Below are 25,251 nucleotides of genomic sequence, written 5' to 3'. Positions count from 1 at the left end.
TTTAAATATCCTTACTTTTATTTGTCATTGACCCATAAACAGATGTCTCAATTCATTTAAACATCCCATTCCCTGAGTTTGTGACGCTGTGTACGGTTTAAAACACATCACGTCTCGAGACCTCTGCAATCTGTTCCGTTAAGTTTTGTGAATTAATTAAAGGCATGTCAGATACTTACAGAACAAAGTGATTTTTCTTGTTTGCTTCTGGGAACATACATTGAGCTTATGAAAAATGAATGTAGACGTATACCGTCTCAAGCATGGGTATGAAACGGATGGCAATGATACTGTTTCAGCTTTTGACATGAGGTTAAGGCCGATTATAAACAAGCAGGTAGCGTCTGACTCTGCAATCAATGCCGACAAATACCTGCAAAGGAGGGGGCAAAAAAAAGATGAATAAATGAACAAAATGACCTTGGTGGCAGCCAGGCTCTTTGCACATGACAATTTGTTTTTACAGACCGGAGAAAGCATTCCAACGCTGCTGCAAGAGTGATTCTTGAAAGCTTTTCTTAAATTATTTGAGCCACAAAGAGATTCCGCAGCAAGCAAAGGCATCAGCTGCTTTACATTATTCAAGACTTACACAATGGCACTTCTGGCACGTCTCCTGCGTTCAAATTGAACTTGATTTAGTTAAGCTGGGAGAGCGTGAATCTGAGGATAGAGTGGCCTGCCAGACGGCAGGGAGGAGAGTCACTAACAGACACGCTGCGCTCTACATGTGGCGCGCGACGCCGTTGACCTTCTGTCCGAGAATATAACAATGCTTTGGTTCTGAAAGTATTATATTTGCGGATGATGAACCTCACCCGCTGAAAGTTTTGGAGGGTGAACGTTGGGAATGAGAGAGATTCGTTTCGATATTGCCACGAAAAACCTAATATAACACATATTAATAGGATTTGGCCAGGACTATATAGTGCCAATACAATCTAACATTTATTGCTCCTGAGAAAAAAAGCAGAAGCAAGAAGCCAAGGTTTCAGGAATAGAGAAGTAGAGAGATTTTTTTTTCTTCCCAGAGACAGCCAATGAAGCTTAACAAAGCCATGTTTCAAAATGTATGAATGTATCAGCTGGAATTACACTGCTCCAGTTGAATAAATATCTTCAGGGTTTCTCTTCCCCTGCGTCCATTGAATGAGCTCTTGTAAACACACTCTTTCTCTCTCTCTCTCTCTCTCTCTCTCTCTCTCTCTCGCTCACGATAGGTTCTGTAAACGGACTGATTGATCTATTGTAGGCTTGTGTGTGGAAGTGTAGAAGGTATCTCAATGTCAGTGCATTTTTGGAACGGAAGCTTAATAAACCACCATAAACCACATTAATTGAGCGGCTTCATTACCCGCTGGCTTTATTAAAATAGCAGCTCATTTAGTTGTCGTGCACCAGACTTCATATTTCTTTCCTGGCGCTGCTATCAAACTTGTTTACTTATCCAGAGTAGTTTATTTCCTCGGCTACGAATCGTTGGACTAAAAAAATTCTCCCATCTACTTCAGTTTGATTGTCTCTTTTTGCTTCTTTTCTCTGTTTCCCAGTTGTATTATTTGTTTATTTTGTCCTTTAGAGGAAAAAAGGCTCGCCCTGCCCCCCACAGTGGAGTAGCGCCTTGGGCGATTAGTATTTTGCCAACTAAAAATCTTCTTTGTCAAGTCCTGTAAGTTTGAAATTTTTCTCAAGGCGTACTTTTGTGCTCTCTCATCTTCAAAGTGACTAGCTTTGCTCTTTGTTTATGAATGTGTGTCTATGTGTTTGTGTATTCATTCATGTTTCACTTAAGTACACACTGTTTCTTTCTATGACTGTGCCATTTTTCCTCTACGGCGTTGGCATCTCTGTGCTATATTTTCAGTAGTGGCATTAGTATCATTGTTTGGAAACATGTCAGCTTTTGCAGTAACAAGAGACTTTTTGCAGCGAGTCGAGGTGTAGTGTGTCAAAACTCTGCATTGCTGTTTTTAATGTAACTTTGTGTATGCTGTACACACTGTAAACCCTCAAACCTTTAAAACACTCATAATAATTCATTGGTTTGAGTAGAGCCAACTAATTCCTACAGATAGTTCAAACAAATGAACTGTTATGAGCATTTAGAACTTTCTTTTTCTTTTGAGTTCTCAATACTGACACATTTTAAGTAATCTGAATTGGTTCATTGTTTTGAGTTTTATGAACTTGTTTAATTTAATAAGACTAACTTAAATTTAACCGAAACTGGGCTGGGATTTCTATTTCCCAGCATGATTTGCCATGACACTCAAAAGAGACAGTAAATGCCAAAATTAAATGTTATATTATGTTTGTTTTTTTTGTGCAAGATTACAGTTTTTCTCAATTGCTAAAACACTTAAACCCATTGGCTGAACAAAGTTCTCAGTTGCCTCATTTAGCTAATTGTGCAGTCTGTTGTCAATACCTTAAACCAGTGGTTCCCAACCACGTTCCTGGAGGACCCCCAACAGTGCACATTTTGGATGTGTCCTTTGTCTGACACACCCACATCAGGTCTTGGAGTAGCTACTAATGAGCTGATGACCTGAATCAGGTGTGTTTGATTGAGGAGACATGCAAAATGTGCACTGTTAGGGGTCCTCCAGGAACGTGGTTGGGAACCACTGTCTTAAACCATTTCACATGGTAAAACACAATTTGCAGATCTCACTTAGACTTTTCAGCAAAACTCTAAACACATTCTCATTCTCAAAACACATTCTCCACTCTAATGCACATGTCATCCATACTGGTAAACACAAGTGGCAACAATCAAATACAAATAAAGAACAAATGTCATTGATTGAACACAACCACTCAAAATGATTTAACCTGTTTCAAATGATGTGACACAACCAATATAAGCCAGTTCAGAGAGCAAACAGGTTGTTGAAGGTGGAAGGAGAAAGTCTGAGAATGGATAGAAGAAACATTGTGAAAGGACGAGGACGAGTGCGTATGCGAGGTGGGCGTTTCATATTTAAGTTGAAATATTATTTAATATATGTTATTTTTTTAATGTCATCTATGTTGATTATGAAAAGTGAACTGCATGAGATAGGACACATCATAAGATACGCAGTATGTCGGGAGACATGGAGTGGGTCAGAAATTATTTTAACCACTTCATTAAGTTTTGTTTTGTTGAAAGCCTTCTTTAGCCTGGTTTTAATAAATAATAAGCTTATATAGCAGACAATAATCAATCATGACATAGAGGTGCCGGCACGATTACCTGCATTGCACGTGAACTGGAGCGCATCTTATAAATGAACCAAAACTCTACTACTTGCCTCACAGACATGACATATTTCTCTATAGAAAGCTTGAAATGTATACTTTTCAATGAAACAATTCAAAACTAAAAGAAATAGGCTACTCTCTGATTGTAATGTAATCCGTATTAAATTTTCTTTTCTCTCTTGGCGGAGATGGCGAGTCAGCATTGTCAACTTCATCTTTGCAGCCGACACTGACACAGAAAACACTTAAAAATCACAAATTCATCAGAATGATATGAAACTTGGTGACTTTTCTCGCATTTGGTATGTAAACACAGAAAAAAATTAGAGCATGCTAATTGGTCATTAAAAAAAAGTAGCGTTCATTGTCTTCGGTCATAAATGACCGACCATAGGAAATGAATGGGAAATCGGCAAAAATTCACTGAATATTTGTGTGTACAATCTACAAATCGGCCACAATGCTGAAAAAAAGTACACAGCAGTAAAGCGGTGACACTCTAAAACATCACGAGTGTGATATTGACACATCCACTCACACACACACGCACACTTATACACACACACCTATGAAAAACTGAACCTATGAACCACATTTGGAATTTTTAAAAATCACTGCTTCATCGGAATGAAATGAAACTTGATGACTTTTCTAGCATTATGTATGTAAACACACAAAAAAAGGGCATGAGGGCATGATTCGAGCATGCTAATTGGTCGTAAAAAAATACTCCCACTTGTGCTCTTCGGTCAAAAATGACACCATACGAAATGAATGGGAAATCTGCAAAAACACAAATTCACAGAAAAAAATCTATATTTCTAACAAAACAAAAAATCTAAAAATGGTTGCATGATTTCTTAAATAATTCCAAAAGAGGGCGCTAATCTGCCTTAAAAAAATATATAGTCACCTAGTCTCTATTTTAACCTGAAATACTGCAATAATAATAAAAAAAGAAAAGAAAATTACAAAAAAAAAAAATGTATAATTTTCAATGGCAGAAATAGACCATAATTATTGCATAAATATTAAAAAATACCATCAAATCATCTCAAAATACAAAAGAAAAGAAAAATAAATTGCATTGGTTTTACTGGGGTGGAGGAAGTTTAATTTTTAGGTGTCCGGTCACTTATGACCGGGAAGACCAGTAGAAAAAAACTTTAGTCAGGGGAAGCCCTACTTATTTGGAATTTTGGAACCAGCATATCACAAAGGGCATTCTGGGTTGAGCGAGCGGAGCTTAATAGGTCAGTATTAATAAATTGCAGACAAAGATTTTTATAGGTTGGCTTGTATGTTTGGTGAAGAACCTCATATTCTTTCATAGGGCCCAAAATTGCTAGCAGCGCCCCTGCGTCTCGGACAATTCCGATTAACAAAATTTTTTGTAATTTATTTCGGGTCAAAATGACCCGATTAGTTAGCTATTGTTAGATAGTAGCTTGTAATGTATCAAGCTAGTTCTCTTTTAACCCTCAAGAGACCTTCATATTACAGCCCTTAATTGGACTTTCGTGGACACATTTGGGCACGGGGGTCTGAGGTGTGATCCCAAATTGTTTTTTAAATAAATGTTATATCAATATCTTCAATAATATAAAAACTATCAATTTGTGCATTTTTTTTTTTTTTTTAATTTATTTACCACTAAAAGTACCATATTTTCATGTAAAATATATCTATTTTATATATTTAATTTATGTATATTTAAAATTAATTTAACTTCAGTAAAAAAAATAATTCCAGTATGTTCAGACAGCCAAAACCTAAAAATGTGATGACTTTGGTGACCTATGTTGGTATAAAATTTAAATAAAGATAAAATATCAATAGCCACTAGATAGCAATAGTACCCAATGGCTTCATAGCTGCATAAAGGCTGAACTCTATAAACCAATGTTTTAACGAATTTAACCTCTTAAGTTTTACATTTAATCACAAGTTAAAATTGTAAATAAAAAAAAACAAACATCTGTGTTATTTTAGACTATACAAAAATGCCAAAACATGCTTAGACAAATCTGACCATGCAATAAGGTAAAGACGAAATAGGAGATCATGTAACATTTTTATATTTTTAACAAAATCATTCAATTTAATTAACTCAAAAAGGTTAATGGTACCAAACAGGTAAGAATAACAATAAACATAAAAAAAATTAAAAATAAAGTAAGTTTTAACTTTATGGTAAGTATAAACAATGTAAACCTGACAAAAACAATATTTATATTTATTATGCTTACATGCACTTGTGGCAGCAGGTAATTGTGATCGAGTGTTCTTTGCATTTTTTATTTTGTGAGTGTGTGTGTGTGTGTGTGTGTGTGTGTGTGTGTGTGTGTGTGTGTGTGTGTGTGTGTGTGTGTGTGTGTGTGTGTGTGTGTGTGTGTGTGTGTGTGTGTGTGTGTGTGTGTGTGTGTGTGTGTGTGTGTGTGTGTGTGTGTGCATGTGTGAGTATTTGCCACATTCAGAATGTTGTACAGACTCACCCCTTTATTTATATGTATGTATGATCTGCATTGTGTTGGATTTATTTTATTTTTTTGGACAAATAAAAAAAAAAAGCTCTGAAATCTAATAAATTCCCATTCATTCCTATGGGTGCCCATTTTTGTCCACGAAGGCCCAATTAAGGAGGGTTTTTTTTTCAACCACTTAACATTGTAAAATTGAGTCAATTTATTTATTTTTTGTGTTCAGGGGGCAAACATAGAAAAAGTAGCCAAGCCTTGTACTGCTCAGATTAAGGGAAGTATTTTAAAAATTAAAGAAAAAAAGATTTTGCCCACATTTGTCCCGAAGGTCCCTTTAGGGTTAAATGAGCTTTCAGCTTAGCAAGTTTCAAAGTAGCTCCCCCAACAAAATAGAATAGTTTATTCGATGCAAATGGAAACTATGCGTGTCTGTTATTTGCAAATCTCTCTAAATAAGCAGTGTGAGGACTTCCTGGATGATCTACCTCAGTTTTCAATTGGGGGCTGAAGCTCAAGTAATAGAAATCCAAAGTTAGCATTATGGCTCTCTAACTGCTCAACTACTTTGAGAGTCTTTTCCACCCTTTGCATTTGAAAAGCCATTTTAATGAATCCCATCCATGCACTTAAAACGTTATAGAAGCAACTCCAAGATCCCCCCATGAGAGCTTTTGAACGGTGAGTGCCGTCAGAGGGATCCAATGTCTCAATAGCACTTTAGAAGGGATTGTTCTTAGAAATTCAATATTTTTAAGCTTGCTTGTTTGAAAGGAAGTTTAAAAGAATGCTAGCGGTCTTCATACCTCATCACATGCATAATAAAGCATATGCCTGCACAGCATGGTAAACTGATAGAAATACAAACAATAAAAGGCTGCTTTCATGCAATTACTTATAGATGCTCTGCATAATGAGCCTGTAGGTCAAGAGCCACTCGCACTCCGCTGGTCATCACAGCCATTGCATAACTTGATTTTCAAAAGCCAGAGAACAGTATAGACAGATTAAAAGGGTACGGCGTGTCAGCTCTGGAATAACGTCTTCTTAAAATCCCATTATTTTGTATTCTGACTCAGCACACCACTCAATGTATTGCACATTTTTTATTATGAATAATTTAGGGCCAATGTCGTGCAGAGAAATGGTTGATTCAACTGTTTTGAGCATTACAGTTGCTGGTTAGAGAACAGATTTTAGGTCGTTTTTTTTATGTGTATTATTTGTATGCACTGAACAGATGGCCTGTCTCCAAGCTTATTGTGAGTTTTGGACTCTAGTGTGGTGTTGGTGCATTCTAGCTTTTAAAAGATAAATAATGGCTCAAATACATGGAAAAGGATTCTTGTTGCTTTTAATAAAATTATTTGTCTGTCCACATTAGAAGTTCCAAAATCTGTTGAGGGGGTAAAATGTTGTGTGAATGCCGTCTCCGCAGAGCAATCAATAAAGATTTCCATTTACTGGCCTGTCTTAGGAAGAACTAAAGATTTTAATGTACTCAAGTCAATATGCAATGGTGACTCAGACAAGACTACAGCCCTTCTGAAAGCTACAATGGGCTCTGGGTGTCTGCTCCAGAAATGCTACATCCCCTAATAAAACTGATTAAGGGGTTTTGCCCATTTGCTGAAAGGCCACTGGGGAGGAAGTGTCTGTTTTTTTGCTGTGTCCTCTAACTAAATGCAGTGCTATAGATGGAATCGATAGGACAACACGACGCTAATGAAGACTCAGGCAGTGGGACAGCAACAGTACAGTGGGGCTTGACTCCTGAGTCCCCAAACACCAGACCAGTAATCTAGTCATATATAGAGGGAATGAACTTGATTAGGTTAAATGTAGTAACTAAATGGACATCTCTCTCTCTCTCTCTCTCTCTCTCTCTCTCTCTCTCTCTCTCTCTCTCTCTCTCTCTCTCTCTCTCTCTCTCTCTCTCTCTCTCTCTCTCTCTCTCTCTCTCTCTCTCTCTCTCTCTCTCTCTCTCTCTCTCTCTCTCTCTCTTTCACTCTCTCTCTCTCTCTCTCTCTCTCTCTCTCTCTCTCTTTCACTCTCCACCTCTCTCTATCTTTCTAGTAACATAGACCGTAGGAAAAGTTGGTTGGTAAAAGTGAGGGAATGAATGTATAAACAACTATTTATCTATCTATCTATCTATCTATCTATCTATCTATCTATCTATCTATCTATCTATCTATCTATCTATCTATCTATCTATCTATCTATCTATCTATCTATCTATCATTGTTAAAGGAGAGGAATTTAATACCTAAAATAATAGATCTATTTATCTGTTTGTCTATCTATCTATATTGTTGGTAAAAGTGAGGGAATTAACGTATAAATCTATCTATCTATCTATCTATCTATCTATCTATCTATCTATCTATCTATCTATCTATCTATCTATCTATCTATCTATCTATCTATCTATCTATCTATCTATCAGTGGTAAAGGAGGGGAATTTAATACCTAAAATAATAGATCTATTTATCTGTCTGTTTGTCTGTCTATCTATATTGTTGGTAAAAGTGAGGGAATTAACGTATAAAACTATCTATCTATCTATCATCTATCTGTCAGTCTGTTTGTCTGTCTATCTGTCTATATATTGTTGGTAAAAGTGAGGGAATGAGTGTATAAAACTATCTATCTATCTATCTATCTATCATCTATCTCTCAGTCTGTTTGTCTATCTATCTATCGATCGATCAATCTGTCAGTCTGTTTGTTTATCTATCCATCGATCAATCTGTCTATTATCTGTCTATATATTGTTGGTAAAAGTGAGGGAATTAATGTGTTAAAACTCTATCTATCTATCTATCTATCTATCTATCTATCTATCTATCTATCTATCTATCTATCTATCTATCTATCTATCTATCTATCTATCTATCAATCTATCATTGGTAAAGGAGGGGAATTTAATACCTAAAATAATAGATCTATCTATCTGTCTGTTTGTCTATCTATCTATATTGTTGGTAAAAGTGAGGGAATTAATGTATAAAACTGTCTATCTATCTATCTATCTATCTATCTATCTATATATCTATCTATCTATCTATCTATCTATCTATCTATCTATCTATCTATCTATCTATCTATCTTATCTATCTATCTATCTATCTATCTATCTATCTATCTATCTATCTTATCTATCTATCTATCTATCTATCTATCTATCTATCTATCTATCATCTATCTGTCAGTCTGTTTGTCTGTTATCTGTCTATATATTGTTGGTAAAAGTGAGGGAATTAATGTGTTAAAACTCTATCTATCTATCTATCTATCTATCTATCTATCTATCTATCTATCTATCTATCTATCTATCTATCTATCTATCTATCTATCTATCTATCATTGGTAAAGGAGGGGAATTTAATGCCTAAAATAATAGATCTATCTATCTGTCTGTTTGTCTATCTATCTATATTGTTGGTAAAAGTGAGGGAATTAATGTATAAAACTGTCTATCTATCTATCTATCTATCTATCTATCTATCTATCTATCTATCTATCTATCTATCTATCTATCTATCTATCTATCATCTATCTGTCAGTCTATTTGTCTGTATATCTGTCTATATATTGTTGGTAAAAGTGAGTGAATTGATGTGTTAAAATTCTATCTATCTATCTATCTATCTATCTATCTATCTATCTATCTATCTATCTATCTATCTATCTATCTGTCGGTCTGTCTGTCTGTCTGTATGTCTGTCATTGGTATGGGGAAATTAATATCTGAAAAACTATGTAACAGGACTTGAGGTTAAATGCTCTAACCAAAACTCTTCGTTTTGATTGATCCTGGTTTCATATCGATCTTATCACATAACGAACTGATTGTTGCTGCTGAACTCGCAATTACATTATTGTGGACGAGTTATGGGAATAAATGGAAGATTCATACGGCAGAGGATCAGTTTACTTACCGCAGCACAGGATCAGCAGACCGCTCAACAGCACCACAACCCAGAAAGTTGAGGGCATCGTCAGCCACGCATCCCTCCGTCTAGTCCTCTTCCTAAAGGGCGAAGCCATCAAAGTCAGTCTCAATTCTCCAGTCAAATTAGCCTCCAATCAGGCTCATATAGCCAGCAGCTATTCACGCGTCGGCTTTCGTCTCAAAGTTGCCATAAACAAACGAGGGAGAAACGGCGCGAACGTATCCGTGAGCGGCACTGAAATGAGACTGCAAATGAAGAAGATCCTGTTATCAGCGACGCGTTAGAGACTGTTCAAGGAAACACTATAAAGAAACATTGGCGAAATCAAGTCTCACAGAGCAACTAACCGACAGATAACGTAACAAGAGAGACGTTTAAAATGGACTGCAACGTATACTAGTTGTTAAACTTGATAAAGAAATAGGCTTCCTAAAAGCGGAGTTGGAGAGAAGCGCTGCTGCCGTTTCAACTGGCGACTACAGAAAAGTGCTTGAGAACTGAAGTGAAGGTGTTTTTGATTCAGAGAAGAGGCCGAATCGATTGTTTGTACTTATTTCTCCCCATAAAGCGCAATCAAATAATGCCTTCCTGGCTGAAATGTTTATAATGCTCCTATAGGCTAGCTGTATAGACATGGGTAAGCGGCGAGTTGTTTGGACATATTAAAAACATAAAATAGCCTATTATTACTACATAAAAACGTAGTAATATTTCCATCAAAAATAGGCTACAAAAAATGCAATTCATACTAAAATGACTTACAGTTTTTTACAATCGCTATGAAAATGTTTTCAATTTTTAACACATTTCCTAAACTCTAACGCAGTAAGCACAGCATCTGTCTGTATGGCTATACAATTAACACATTTATTGTAGCTTTTACGCAAAATGCTTTTACACACAAGCTCAACCAAGACCAAAACTATTGTTTTTTTACTGCCAAATTTACCAATGCTTTAACTCTGTATGTCAGAACACATAACACCATGTTCTAAACCTAACCTTGCTAAAGTCAATGTAAACAGCTGTTTATATTGTGAAATGAAACACAAATATATCCCCTTTATTTTATTCCATTGTTACTGAGAAACAGCTGACTGAAGTTATGAAGATGTGCAAATATATAAATCACAGCTGATTCCCATCTAGGAATTGTTCAGGTGTTGATGTTCTTTCAATCACATGGCCGTGTGGTATACAGTAAAAGAGGATCTCTTTGGGCTTATCTTGTGTGAAAAAGGAACAATATAGAGCAACACAAAAAAAGTAAGAAAAATGCCTGCACAAGGGAGAGGAAGATGAGTACCAGGGCAAGGGAGAGAAATACCTGGACAAGGACAAGGACAAGTTAGATTGAGGAGTTAGAATGCATGGTGGCGCTTAAAGAAGGGCCAGAATTAAAGAAGGGCCAGCTATCATAGACCATGTCATAAATCACAGGCTATCAGAGGGGCTGGTGAACGAGTACAGCCAAATCTCAGCCGGGACACAGTGGCATCCATTATCCAGATTTTTCAAGAAACCAACAGGTAGGATATTGTATAAGGGCTTCTACTGCAACGTGTAAATCATTTTACCATGTATTACAGTGACTGTATGCCTCTGGTCCATAACTGTATTTTGCCTATCTTTCAATGTCTACCTCCATCAGGGGCAGAGGAAAGCTCCTAAATGAAGAACAGGAACTTGCTATTGTCAACATGGTGATTGCTGATAACGAAATAAACCTGAAGGGCATTCTACAAAGCTACTGTGAGATGGGTCATTCATTTTTTGTATTGAATTTCTGCAGCAAAAGAAACAAAATGCATGCATTTACTAAACCCAACAAAACAAAAATGTGGAGAGGCTTCAAAAGACACACAATCTATGATCAATAAAATATACTGTATATTGTATAAGGGCACACCTGACACATAAAATAATGTGTGATTTAAAGAAAATAGGGTGTGAATTCAGGGTGATTGGAACACGTTTTGCCATTTAAATTACTTGGAAAAAGTGTCCCTGGATTCACCCCTATTTTTTAGTAGCGATCAAGAAGATGCAAGTGAAGTTTCTTTTTAGTTTTTACTTGATGCCACCTGACATTTTACAGCCACTAAATCAAGAATTATGTCATAAACACGTCAAAAATATATGAAAAATTAAACCAAAAGGAATATAAAGACTCCATTTCTTAAACCTGGCACTTGCATTTCAAAACTACATTTTTAAAAGATTTCTCCTGTGTGTCATCTCAGACATCTGCATTTTTCATTGACCCGCTATGCATTTATCTCACTGTGTGCGTTTTAGTATTCATAACATTGTGTAGCATTTTTCCCTGCGATAAGCCTCTGAATTCAACATCACCTCAAGCTGTGGACACCAACATAATATCCAAGCAGAGACCAAATGAAATGGTCTTGATAATCTTTGATAGGCTATTGCACTTAGGAAAAGTGCTGTTTGGAAATAAACCGTTTAGATGAACCTGACTAGTCACAAACATGACATTCAAAAAGCCTACTAATGTAGGGCGGAAAATCTAATTAAGTCTGCCCTCAGCACTGGATTCCTCATGGGAAAGCCTTGTTTCCCTACGTCATCCACGTGAGAGATGACGGTGTTTGATGGTTTTATTTATGACATGCTAAGTTTCATCCCTTTGAAGGATCAATAGATCAAGTGTGGGTGGGTTCCTGGGGCAGAGTAGACACTGGTGTCTGGCACATGTCTATAATTCATAGTCCTAGAGCTTGGGTTGCTGGGCTGCTCAGATGATTGTGTACAATAGCAGACAGCCCTCGACCCACCTCTTTCTAAACCCCTCGGTGTCCACCACTGGCCCATGACCACCCCCAAGGGAAATCACAACTACTTCAAAGCCGCCTGCTGAAGGAAAGGAGAAGAAATATTTCGAACTGTATAATTTTTCATGCCTTTCGATCACAACATCCCTCAAAGGAAAATTTTATCGTTTTTACGAGGTGGCGATTTCATATTAATTTATATGGCAACTTTTAGAAATAAGTAAGAATTAGGTCCACCCTTAACCCCACCCTAAACTTAAGCAGACTGTATGAAAACTTCATATGAATTAAAGTGCGGTCACATTTACCGATGCTCTGCAAAATTCCGAAAAAGTTCCCCACACAGATTTCGTTCACGCGAATTTGCCAGGTTAACCAACAGAAAGGGGATTGGTGACTTTGAAAGTGACTTCTGTGACCAGTGCTATTGACAAAGTACAATGCCTTTATTGACCAGCAAATTTCATTAGTCTCAGCCTCAGACGTCCACGGACTGTTGGCTGAATGTCTGATGCATATGGCACACAAAATTGGAAACACTTTAGGAGTTTCAAAGTCGTCATCTGATTGGTTGAACAAGATTTCTGGGAGACATGTGTCTCGCGTTCTTTAAACCATGAGTGTCCAAATTTTTCTGAATGGTTTCATGCAAGTCATGTTAATAGTGTCCTATGTGAACATGTTCAGCATTTATTTTCCTCAAGTGTTTTTTTTTTTTCTTGAAAATCGTATTTGAATGTGCGGTAAATAGTCGCCAGTGGGCAAATATGTTGTATGCACCCCTTCAGTGTCAAATTTGAAAAGGAAGAGAACTTTTAACATCTAACTCAAAAGATCTGCTTTCAACAGATCAATCTTTTTTCATAAACAAATGTATTATGTATAAAAGTCGAAGAACATTTGATGCAAACTCTTATATATAAACTCTATAATCTTTTGAATATGAAAACACAACAAACAACCAATACATTTGTCTTAAAATGGTGGAACATAGTGCAGAACAAAGTGCAGCCATTAAGTTGCCCCAACAGGGCATTGTGTATCAAAAAGGGTCCTCCCTTCAGATCCATTTGTGTAAATCTTGCATACAACATGATACAGACAAAATAATTGTTTTCCACTGTTTTCTGGAATATAGTGGAAACAGCCCAAACTGTCTGCAGGGCGCTAGAGCCCACAGGGCCTGAATTACACACTTTCAAAACTTTTTTATAATTTATACGAAGAAAAATCAAAAAGCGTCTCTTTTTTGAGGGGGTTATTACAGCTTAGACTTACATGTTTATCACTTTTAGCTGTCGTTTATGAAACTTCAAAGGGTTTCCTGTAAAATGACACCAAACTTTTGAATTTAGACCACTGTATGTGGGTATGGGAAGCTTTTCAAATTGGGTAGGCCAAATCCAGGCGGAAATCCCAAAAATGGTCCCAGACTTTAAGAGGTTAAAGGGTTAAGTTATGTTTTAGGTGGGATAATGAAAGCAAAAAGCACTAAACAAGACCAAAAACCTTGATTTATTAACTTGTTAACACAGTATAGGGGAGAGCGGGGCACAGCCTAACGCTTTTTGACTTTCTCAGTTTGTGTAAATCCACTTGGGGTTCAGAGTATTTATTTTTTCCCACATTAACTGCACACATGTCTAGTACAATTATGTGGTTTTGTTTCATTAATACAGTGTATACTTTTTTCTTGATTTATCCCGAAAGAATGGAAGTGAAATGTGACAATATGCCCCGTAGATGGGTACATTGCAACATGTGGAAGGGCACAATGTAACAAGACCAAATGACAGCTTAAAATGTTACCTGATATAATAAAAAAAAATATACAAGACAAACTAAAATATTGTGTCAACAAAATACAATTATTAACTTTTTAAAATAAAATAATGGCATTTTTTAATCATTAAAAATATACTCATTTTTGAGTTTGACAACAAACACATCGCTAAATACAGCTATACAGCATAGTTCAAAACATAATAATAATTAATAATTTCTGAACATTGACTCTCAGTCATTATTCACCCTTTTCTCGTGGTTTCTCAAAATAATTCATAAAAGTATAGAATATAATGGCATATTTCTAATAGGGGCTCATTGTAACGCAGTGTTACAACGCACCCCATCTGCGCAACTGGGATTTAAACCGCGGCTCGTGTCTTCTGCTGGTTAGATCAGCATTAAAGAATGATCTTAACTGTTAAATAACAGATATAAATTAAAATAATAAATAATATTGGATTTGTCTTATTTTAAATAAACACAAAAAACAGAGATGAAAACCAGACTTAAGTAGGAAATTTACTTTTGCTATGGTTAAATACATCAGTAATATCTTCCAGAGATTTTTTAATTTTGGCGCTATTTTTTCCTCTAAATAATGTTGATATGGCAATTAATAAATACACTAAGTTTCATCATTCTGGCATGTGTGGAAAGGGTTAAAACATGCGTGTTACAACTAACCCCGCGTTAGGTTGTGCCCAGCGCTCCACTACCCCATTTCCCCATTACTTATAAGTAATTTGCCCACTGTTGTAAGATTTGTTTTGTTTGGATGATTCTAGAGCCCTCCACGATTATATATATGTCAACAAAAAATACTTATTAGTAACATGAAAATAACCTTTCTTTGGGAGGGTTTGTCTTCGCTATGCTTCCTGGAAGTAGAGGTAGGAAGTTGGCTGCCTCATGTGACAGGAAGGAAGTTAATACCTTTTTTATTCTTGAAATCCTTTATTTGGTTGTTTGCTTGCGTGTCATTGAGATATAAAACATGGATAATATCAAGGAAAATACTTACAAAAGGAAAATGACAACTATACACGGTGGGCTTAAATGGGTTAATGGTCCACCTGAAAACAAAACCGTTTTGAAGCCAAACCCCCTTGTGGAAAAAAAGCTGTGGTGTTTACAAATGTGCTCTTATCATGATCAACTAAATGCTGGATTTTCAAAAGTTTGGGAAGTATATGAAGTTCAGACTCTTTAAAATACGTCCAAGAGTTTTACACGTTGGTCTGTTATTGTAGGGACATCTGAACATGACGCTGAACAAAACAAACTGCGAGTGGTTGCTTTACGTATCAGTCAAACGGCCTCTGGGCGGTCCCTGGCCAATGAAAGCCGCTGCATGAATTGCAATGAGAGTGTGTTGAGATTGACCTTCAGCACCAAGTTTCCTCTACTCACGGTTCAGAAACAAGCTGACCGTATTATAATTCCAAGAATTTATATTTCTCTTTTCACTTTTGGTACCCGTTACACAGTGAATGAGCCCAGACTCTTTTCTTACAGGCATGTATTTTCTTGTTTTACAGCTCATTAAAGTTTCACTAGCGACTACTCTGCTTGCTTTCATTCAGGACATGTATCAAAATTGTTTGTCTATGCGTGCGAGTGTCATGCGGTTTCAGTGAGGAGACAATATACTGCGTTTAGTGGAAGGGGCAAGGAGATGTCATGAGAGAAGAACATTACTCAGCCACTTAAGAGGTAGGAACCTTCAAAGCACTGTGTGTCACAAGAAGGATTGAGGATGCACACCAATCTGATAGGACCTGAGGGAGCAGTCAAGGTCCTTGTCACTCTGCTTATGAGATGGATTAAGCACGAGTGACTGACAGGAAGTATGTCTTCATACAGCCTGTAGAAATGAATCTAACATCTAACGTGATTATGTAACAAGTTATTATAAAAAGTTATGTTGTTATTATTGTTGTGTAGCCTGGACTTAATTGCGCTTGCGTTGCTTTCTCATTACTTGTTTTGAATTAAACTGAATTGTTTATTATCCGGAGACCATTTGGAATTAGATAACGGGGAGTGATAATATCATTTCTGTATCCCCTGTTCAATATTATTTCATAAAGTGCGTTGTTAAAAGCCATTTATATTGACGTAGCGTATCTAATGGAGGATAGCATAGGCCTACATGGACATGGTTCCCGAGGTTTTAAAGTCTGGCCATTCTTAACGTTTAATTGCCATTTATTTGTATCGCCACATTTATTTCCAAATTAAATTGAGTCCTTGAAAGTAGTGCCAAAACACTCTATGTTAAAATGTTAAAAATGTTCTCCAGCTTAATGTTGATAGACAACTGTAAATGAGCCAATTGTAGGTTTATTTTACTTAAAAGTGTAAACTGTGGCCCTGTGGTGCTATCAAAACAGTGCTGTTTATTTTGAGCATCCTGACTAGCGGCACATGTTTGTCCAAACAATGGAAGACGGAGTGAGTATATTGCATGATAAGAGCACATTGTCACATTTGTAAACATAAGAGTCTATGATTGGATCATTGTTGCAGTGATTATGTTTCTAGCATGTTATATGTTTGGCAACAGTTCTTCTAACCCTAATTGATGGAATCTTCATTTCTTAAAGTGATGTTTTATTAACTAATTTCGGGAGGAGCACGTTCAGATAATTCAACCTAATTAAACTCGAGTGGAGCACATTAGTTAGTTAATCAATTTAATCAACAACAAGAGGTGTATATAGTGCAGATTTACCTTCTTTTCGTTGGCAGTTTTTTAGCATCCCTCCACCACCCCGTCTCCTCACTTTGAATTAATAAACTCTTATTAGACATCAACACAATCTATAATACAATGCAGTCTAGTTATAGACTATCTCTATCACGGGGGCCGGGGGATACTCTGGGTTTGGGCCAAAATTGCATATCCCCCGGACAGCACGCCAAATACGCATAATCTTTACTCTATTTAATTTGATTTAAGTGTGAACTCGTGAACAACCATAGGAAGACACATCATGGCCATATTCCAGGATGAAATGTGAAGAATCATCAGCCTCAAACTGTGAAAGAATGGTTGGGAGAGAACATGAAGAATAATTTTCACACATGAATTGCCACCTTAAATTCATTGAAAGTCTTTGGGATGTGCTGGAAGAGACTTTACAGAGTGCTTGACTCTTGTCAATACAAAACTGTTAGCCGCATTGATAATAAATGAGCATATTAGAATGATTTCTGAAGGATCATGTGACACTGAAGACTAGAGTAATGGCTGATGAAAATTCAGCATTGCATCACAGACATAAATTATAGTTTAAAGTATATTAAAATAGAAAACCATTATTTTAAATGGTAAAAATATGTCAATATTACAGTTTTTTCTGTATTTTTGATCATTTGATCAAATAAATGCAGGCTTGATGAGCATAAAAGACTTCTTTCAAAAACATTAAAAATAGTTATGTTTCCAAACTTTTGACAGGTATATACCTATACACACACACACACACACACACACACACAAAACACGCAAAACATTATGACCATGTGAAGCAAATATCATTGATCATCTCCTAACAAGGCCACATATTAAGGTCTGGGTTATGGTAAGCAAAAAATCAGTTCTCATAATCAACATGTTTGATGCAGGAGAAAAATTGCTGAGTGACATGGGCCAAATTGTTATGGCAAGTCGACTGGGTCTGAGTATCTCTGAATTTATCTCTGAAACGGCAAGGTTTGTGGGTTCCTCCCGGTCAGCAGATGAGAATTTACAAAGAGTGGTCCGAGGAGGGACAAACCACAAAACGGTGATTGGGCATCCAAGGCACATCGACATGGGTAACAAAGACTGGTCCAAGCCAACAGAGGGTCTGCAGTGGCACAACATTTAATGATAGTTATGGGAGGAATGTGTCGTAACACACAATGCATCACACTCTGCTGCGTATGGGGCTATGTAGCCGCAGACCAATCAGAGTGCCTATGATGACCCCTGTCCACCATTAAAAAGTGCCTACAATGGGTAGCCAATGCGAGCGTCGGAAGTGGACCTGGCCTGATGAATCATATTAGGCAGGTGGTAATGTTCTGACTCATTGGTGTGTATATATATACATTATATACACTCTACTGTTCAAAAGCTTTGATCTTTCTATTCATGTAAAACATGTAGCACAGTTTCCATCAAAACGGTTTTCAACATTGATAATAATAAGAAATGTTACTTCAGCAGCAAATCAGCATATAAGAATGAATTCTGAAGGATCCTGTGACACTGAAGACTGGAGTAATGATGCTGAATTCAACTTTACATCACAGGAATACATTACATTTTAAAATATATTCAAATAGAAAACAGTTATTAAATTCTACTTCACAATATTACTGTTTTACTGTATTTTTTGTGTAATTTAAATGAACCCTTGGTGAGCATAAAAGAGTTCTTTCAAGAACATAATCATGTTGTGAAAAACAAGACAATACGTTTATATGAATATTTGGCATAAATTGCTGTTTAAAGAAATGTTTCATAATGTTCCAGACCAATAGACAAAGGCAAAGCATTCATTGGAATAACAACCATTTCATTAAACTACAGTATAGGTACATCATTAATTTGATATCTGGTCTTTCTTTTTCTGTGCAAACGCATGTCAATCAGAACTGTCTTAGAATTTAAGCAAAAACTCTCTTGGCGTTGAGTGGAGTGGGTTGGGGACAGGAAGCATGACGAGACCTTCTCTGCAACGGACAAATGACTAACTTTTCAGAGTCCAGAAAATGCTCTTCCTCCTTCCTCCATGTCTTGAGCAGGGTGTCCTTGGTCCTTTTGTGGCCAGTTGTCAAGGGAGTTTTGTCTTTTGATGGTGAAAGAGACCACACACAATCTGATGCTGTCATCTGTAATTGGTTGCCTGCCCAGAGGACCCTCCTAGCTGCCATTCTTCTTTATCTCTTCACTCTTATCAGTCCTTTTTTCTCCTGGAGTGTCAGCAGGGCACTAGATGTGTGTTCATACAATTGGAGGGCACATCGGCAGTGATCAACCTTGGTCTTTGTATTGCCAGGAACAATATTTTCTTCTGAATTGTCCAAGTAACCTTTGCGCCTGAAATAACTGTTATGTCAGGTGAGCTCTAAAAGACAACAGTTGAGCAAACAGATTTATATCGGAACATAAACATCATTCTGATTGAATAAAATAATACAATTTGCAATCATTATATAGTGGCTCTTTAGTTTTAATTGCAATAAAGCTGACATAAAATAAAATATAAATAAAAGCTTTAACTGAACAAAAATGATTCCCTTGGCATTAAAGTAAAATAAGTTTAAGATGAATCACTAAAATTAAAAAAAATCTTACAGAAAAAAAATTATTATATAAATAATAGCAATAATAATAAAAAATTATAAAAAATAACTATTAATTGAAGTTAGCATAAATAAATGCTAATTCAAAATATTACTAAAACTATAATAACACTTTCAGAACAGACACATCAAAATAAAGTAAAGAGCATAGGCTATCATATATAACATATTAAATAAATAATATCTAACAATACAATACAATTTTTAAGCATCAGATATATTGACTGCGGAATAAAGAGAAGTTGATTTGTTTGGGACGGAGGAAGTGCAGAAGTGGTGGGCGCTGTCACTGAGGCAGTATGGACTACGTACCTCATAAATCAGCCATGGCATCTGAGACCAGCAACCTCAGCTAGCCAGACTGAACTGCTGAAAATTCACTTTTATTTTCTAAAGCTTTTGAAATCATGAAGCAAGTTCCTAAAGTCGTCGTTTTAATGGCATGTCAGATCAAAGTCCTCATTGTGAACTGTCCCTTCCTTACTGTGAAAGCAAGCGCAGGACTGATTCGCTTTGATGGATTATAGTCATTTTAATAATGGAGCTAAATTTAGAGGTGCAGGTGGATAACGTCAACATTAGTCCCACCACCCACAGTACCATATTGTGGTCTCAACAACAAAATAACACAATTATCTGTCCCTCATGTCACTTTTATTCTAGCTGTTACTAATGTTTACGCATAAAAGTCCAGACTTCAAAGTTTTTAAACCGCCACCACTCACGCTTTTGTTTAACAGCAGCAGCTCGGATGTAAGCTCAAATCTAATTGGGTGGCTCATTTCATCACAGGCCATAAATGAGGTATAATTCGAAAGCTAACAAACTCAAAATTCATCCTGTGAAAAAACGTTTTGAAATTGGACATTGCGTTACCTTGGAAACGATACTCTAAATTCTTTTAGCTGGCTCCTCCCATAGTGGGCGGTGTCAGGTTTCATATTATAAAATTTATTTAAACTACTTTATAATCAAAAATTTATTTTAACTACTTCATAAACAAAACATATCGTCTGAAAGGTCTAAGTCTCAAAGTTCCATTTTTTGTGATAGAAGTGATATTTGGAGAGAACTGTATTCATTTGTTACAGGAAAATACATCAAAACAAAATTCAATGGAATGTGGGTGACGCCCGGTGGCTAATTTTGGTACAGCGCCTAAACAAAATCTCATAGGAACTTTAATTTTTGTGATATCAGCTTCAAATTTGGAGCATAACTTGGTTAGACATAGCTTTGATTTTGTAGTAATTTTAGAGTAAAAATGTGTGCGTGATTTATATAAAAATATTTAGTACAGTACAAATGATTTACAGTAAATTTAAACTTCCATAACTTGTTCATACTTTCATTTTTTAAGTGCTTTCACTTCAGCAATAATCTGCTGAGTGTCTTCTTTAGAACAAGACCAAACTTCAAGGTCTATATTCCATAATATTCTATACTCTTTATTTAAAGCATTCTTGAATCTAAGCTTAATATCCTCAAAAAGGGGGGTAACAGTTAAGGGTGCTGTTGCATTTACCTTTTTAAAGAAAATGATCACAAGTGAAATTTCATTAAATTTCACGACATATGGTTAGAACATATGGCATCCGATTGTGAATTTTGCGCGAGGGCGGAAGTTTTCCCCACACAGATTTTGCTAAAAAAAAAAAAAAAAGATTGGCCAACAGAAAAGTGGTTGGTTTGAAAGTAAATTATGCGTGAGCTGTGCTACATAGCCTACTTTGCTACACTATTGGCTGTAGACAGACCTTTTTAGCCTAGGCGAAATTTCTCTAGCAAAAATAGGCTAGGCCTACTATTTTTGTTGTCAATATGTCGACGCGGCAAATCCACGTGACCACGTAGGCTAACCCTTTGCTAAATCTGAGTGATTAAAAATCTTTCATCCTCATGCGAAATTCCCGATCAAGTATATTGCTATTGTACATTAATGTGATCGTACCTTTGTTTTTCGTTTGTATTGCAAGTCTCTTGGAATTATACTGACCCCAAGTGGAGTTGAGGGAGCTTCACTCAAAACTTATTATCTCATCTATTTTTTTAATCTATGATTCATTTATTTATCTGTAAAACTTTTCTAATAAAGAACAGATTACTTTTTTTTAATCCTTTTCAATGACTGTTGCCCCCTATTACATTGTGACTAACTACATTTAGTATGATTGACTACAATTATTTCACTAACTAGATCTGTTTTCCATAAACATGAGTCAATATGCCAAGCACATTGGCCCAGACCAGAATATGAAATGACAGAGAGTGACGAGAGCAGAAGAATCACGGAAAGCAGGGAATCGCCAGGGAAACAGAGGTGACAGGGACTGTGAGAGAGGGAAAGGCTGTTTCTGCCTTGTTGCTCCAGAGATTCATTGCTCTCCTCATCAATCATGGAGGGCTGATGAAATTGTTCCTGCCCAGAGAGAGCCTCGTGGCTCTCATGTGCGGAGTTGGCATAAATCCTGCTGGCAGGGAATAGAAGTGGATTATATTGTGCAAATTAATTGTTGTTTGAATTTGCCACTTTTTCTTCCTGCCCGCGGAGGGCTTGGAACATGAGCAGCGTATTGTCTTATTCTCATAGCTGGCACCTCTCCTAGATTCTTACCTTTTCAAAGGAACCATGTCAAGAATTTCAATTTGAAAGTGAAAAGACTGAGGATCAGCCTCTGAGAGCAATTTCTGGATGTAAGTGCTCCAAACAGCAGGTCAAAAATGGACAAATCTTCATTATTTCAGCCCACTTTGAATTCCCATGAGCACATATCCACACCTTCGCTGAAGAACAAACAAAGGGCACTGCCTTCACTACCTGCAGATCACTCATTAATGTTCAGTTTATTTTTAGACCACTTCCCTTTTGTTTGATCAGGCCAGCGCTGTAGACAAGCTTGGGAACTTCTCTTTCTCATTAGTGTTTAACACAGGACTCTTGTCGTCAAGGTCAACAGGACCCCTGTGCCTCGGCCACTGTCAGGAGGGCCTTGCCAAAACTAATGAGCGGACCACTGGTTGCAGAGAACTACTTACTGCGTCTTTATTTTCCTGCTCTGGTCCAGACATTTATTGTCCTTTGCCTGACCAAAAGGTGATTTTTTTTGCATTTGTTTGCTTGCAGTTAGTTAGGCTATATAAAAAGTGAGTTCACAGAGCTATGATCTTCATTTGATAGCTTATTTACTTAAAATTGTGTAGATTTTTATGCGTTTACTCTTGAAGTTGATGCTAGACATTTACAAAATTACACAAATCAAGGTTTTGTGTGACAAATTTTGCAACGAGGTTCCTGAAAAATTAATATCAAGTAAAACAGCTCATATATTTAGCTTGACCTTCTGACGATCATCATTTTATGAAGGTTAAACAATGACAATTTGTTGTAAAAGAAAAAAGTAGGCATGCCTCTTACAAAAATTCCTCTAACGCCTGCATATGCTAACTGTATGTTTTCCTTTTAAGGCAGATCGATATTTCAATGGTAAAAAAAAAGAAGGTTATTCGCCAAATCAACGTGTTGAGTAATTGTAACGTGCTGAATGCAACTAAAACTCGCAAGAAGTGCAATACTGCCCTCTAGAGGATTTCTAAAAAAGTATTTTAAACTGTTGGCCAGATGATCCTATCTCATTGTCAAATCTTTAATTTCATTTCTAAATTCAGTATGCAGGTCAACAGTTCATCTTAGGACAAAAATCTTACATGGCCTAAAGTAATATGATACTTGTAGGACTCCTTATTTGAATTTATTACCTACACAGTGAAGATACTTGGGGATTAAGGAAAACCACAGATATGAACATGATCAATTCTAGGCCAGTTTCATGCAGACATTGACGAAGCGTGCCAAAAGCACATGAAACCAACAGACTTAAATGTATGACATCAAAGTACCGTGAGACGGAATAGAGAGCAGACGGCTCTGTAGGCCTACACTTTCGAAACCGCTCTCACTGTACTTTGATGTCATACACCGATGGGTCTGCGCAGCGCCACTTCAAGTCGAACATAACGTACAACTATAGATGCGTTCCATTCAACCGTGGACTGCAAAGTGTACTAATTGTGGTAAATATGACCTATTTATGGATGGTAATAATTATTCATATTTTAGTAGACAAGTAAAGGAAATGTCATATGAAAAATCACTTCTTTTCAGTCCTCAGTTTTGGTGTGGTAACTGAAAAAGCAAAAAGTGTACCAACTGTACTCGGTCTACCCTATGCATTTAAGTATTCGGAAATAGTGTTGGGGAAAGTACTTTTAAAAGTAATGCGGTACAATATTGCGTTACTCCCTAAAAAATCTATTAATTGCGTTACTTAGTTACTGTAGCTGTTATGTATTACATTACTTTCTTGCTCTACTTTGGGCTTGCTTGCTTGTTTGTTTTTTAATAACAACAACATATTTTTTCTGTTTTGGGCAAATGTAAAGGCCCTTTCACACCAAAAGTGAAATGAATAAGCAAATTCACACCTGTACATTAGTTAAAAAAAAAAAAAAAAAACGTTCAGTATTTCTGCCATTCTGAATTGAAGAAGAATAGGATGCAGAAGAAAGCTTCAGCAATAAAAAAATAAATAATAATAGTATGGTTGAAGTAGATCATCGAAGGTCAGCAGCAAAGACATTGGCTGATAAAGTGAGATTAAATACATGTTTGTGTATTCTGAGATTGCATTTCACTGTTTTTATTCATTTTGAGTAATACTGAATCTGTGAGATGAGTAAATGCCTGCTCACATTTATTCTAAAACTACAATAACCATCATGTTCACACAGCGCACGCAACACCTCTGCACTTACTCCTGATTTCTCTCAACATGGGGACAGAAGAGCTGTCATTCAATACATTGAAAAAGTAACTGTAAATGTAAATTGTAAAAGTAATACATTACTTTACTAGTTACTTGTAAAAAAAAGTAATCTGATTACATACCTCAAGTTACTAGTAATGCGTCACCCCCAACACTGTTCATAAATATTGTTATTATTATACAAACTAGAATGGTTGTGGCGATTAATGTTTTTTTTAATATATATTTTACTTTATTTACCTTAGGAAATGTTTGCTATGAAGTGCGTGTGGTAAAGAAGGGGCACGAGACCACTACAATTAGTAAGACCATTGATTAAAAACACATTTATGCATAGTTAAGCAAATACAAATTTATTTTCATATTGAATGACAGTTACAGTAGCTTCAAATCTGTTAATAGTCAATTAAATACATATGTAGCCTAGGCCTAGTAAACTAGCCTAAAACTAATACGTTTTGATTATATTTTTTAGATACATACTGTGTGTTTTGTAGCTATATGTATATAGCAAGGCCATTATGCCTATTAGGCTATATTTAAATGTGAAAGTAACGTAAATTACAATATTTATTTATGTTATATCATAATCTGCGCCTTGCAAATGAGCGGTTATTGTCAGTTGAAGTGCTCAGGGAGGGAGTAGGGAGCAGTGAACACTGCGTAGAGACCCTGTCGAATGGAACGCAGCTTATGACGGAAAATAATCACTCGAAACGAGCTGTTCAAAAGAACCGACTCCAGAATGACTCGGACTCACTAGAGCACACTTGTTGCATGTGTGAAACAGTTACAGTAAACTCC

The 25,251-nt window shown here is 36.4% G+C and overlaps 1 protein-coding gene across 1 annotated transcript in view; it reads right to left on the bottom strand.

The window, feature by feature from the left end:
- tafa5b (TAFA chemokine like family member 5b) overlaps nt 1-10,171 on the bottom strand; it is a 66,374-nt gene extending 56,203 nt beyond the window's left edge. The window contains exon 1 of the mRNA XM_079809895.1: nt 9,669-10,171. Coding sequence (XP_079666021.1) covers nt 9,669-9,777 — 109 coding nt within the window. The 5' untranslated portion in view covers nt 9,778-10,171. The remainder of the gene's footprint in view (nt 1-9,668) is intronic.
- Nucleotides 10,172-25,251: the final 15,080 nt, after the last annotated feature.

This window comes from Gobio gobio (genome assembly GCF_949357685.1).
Source record: "Gobio gobio genome assembly, chromosome: 25".
Classification (NCBI taxonomy): domain Eukaryota; kingdom Metazoa; phylum Chordata; class Actinopteri; order Cypriniformes; family Gobionidae; genus Gobio; species Gobio gobio.
This window is presented reverse-complemented; position numbering and strand designations above follow the sequence as displayed.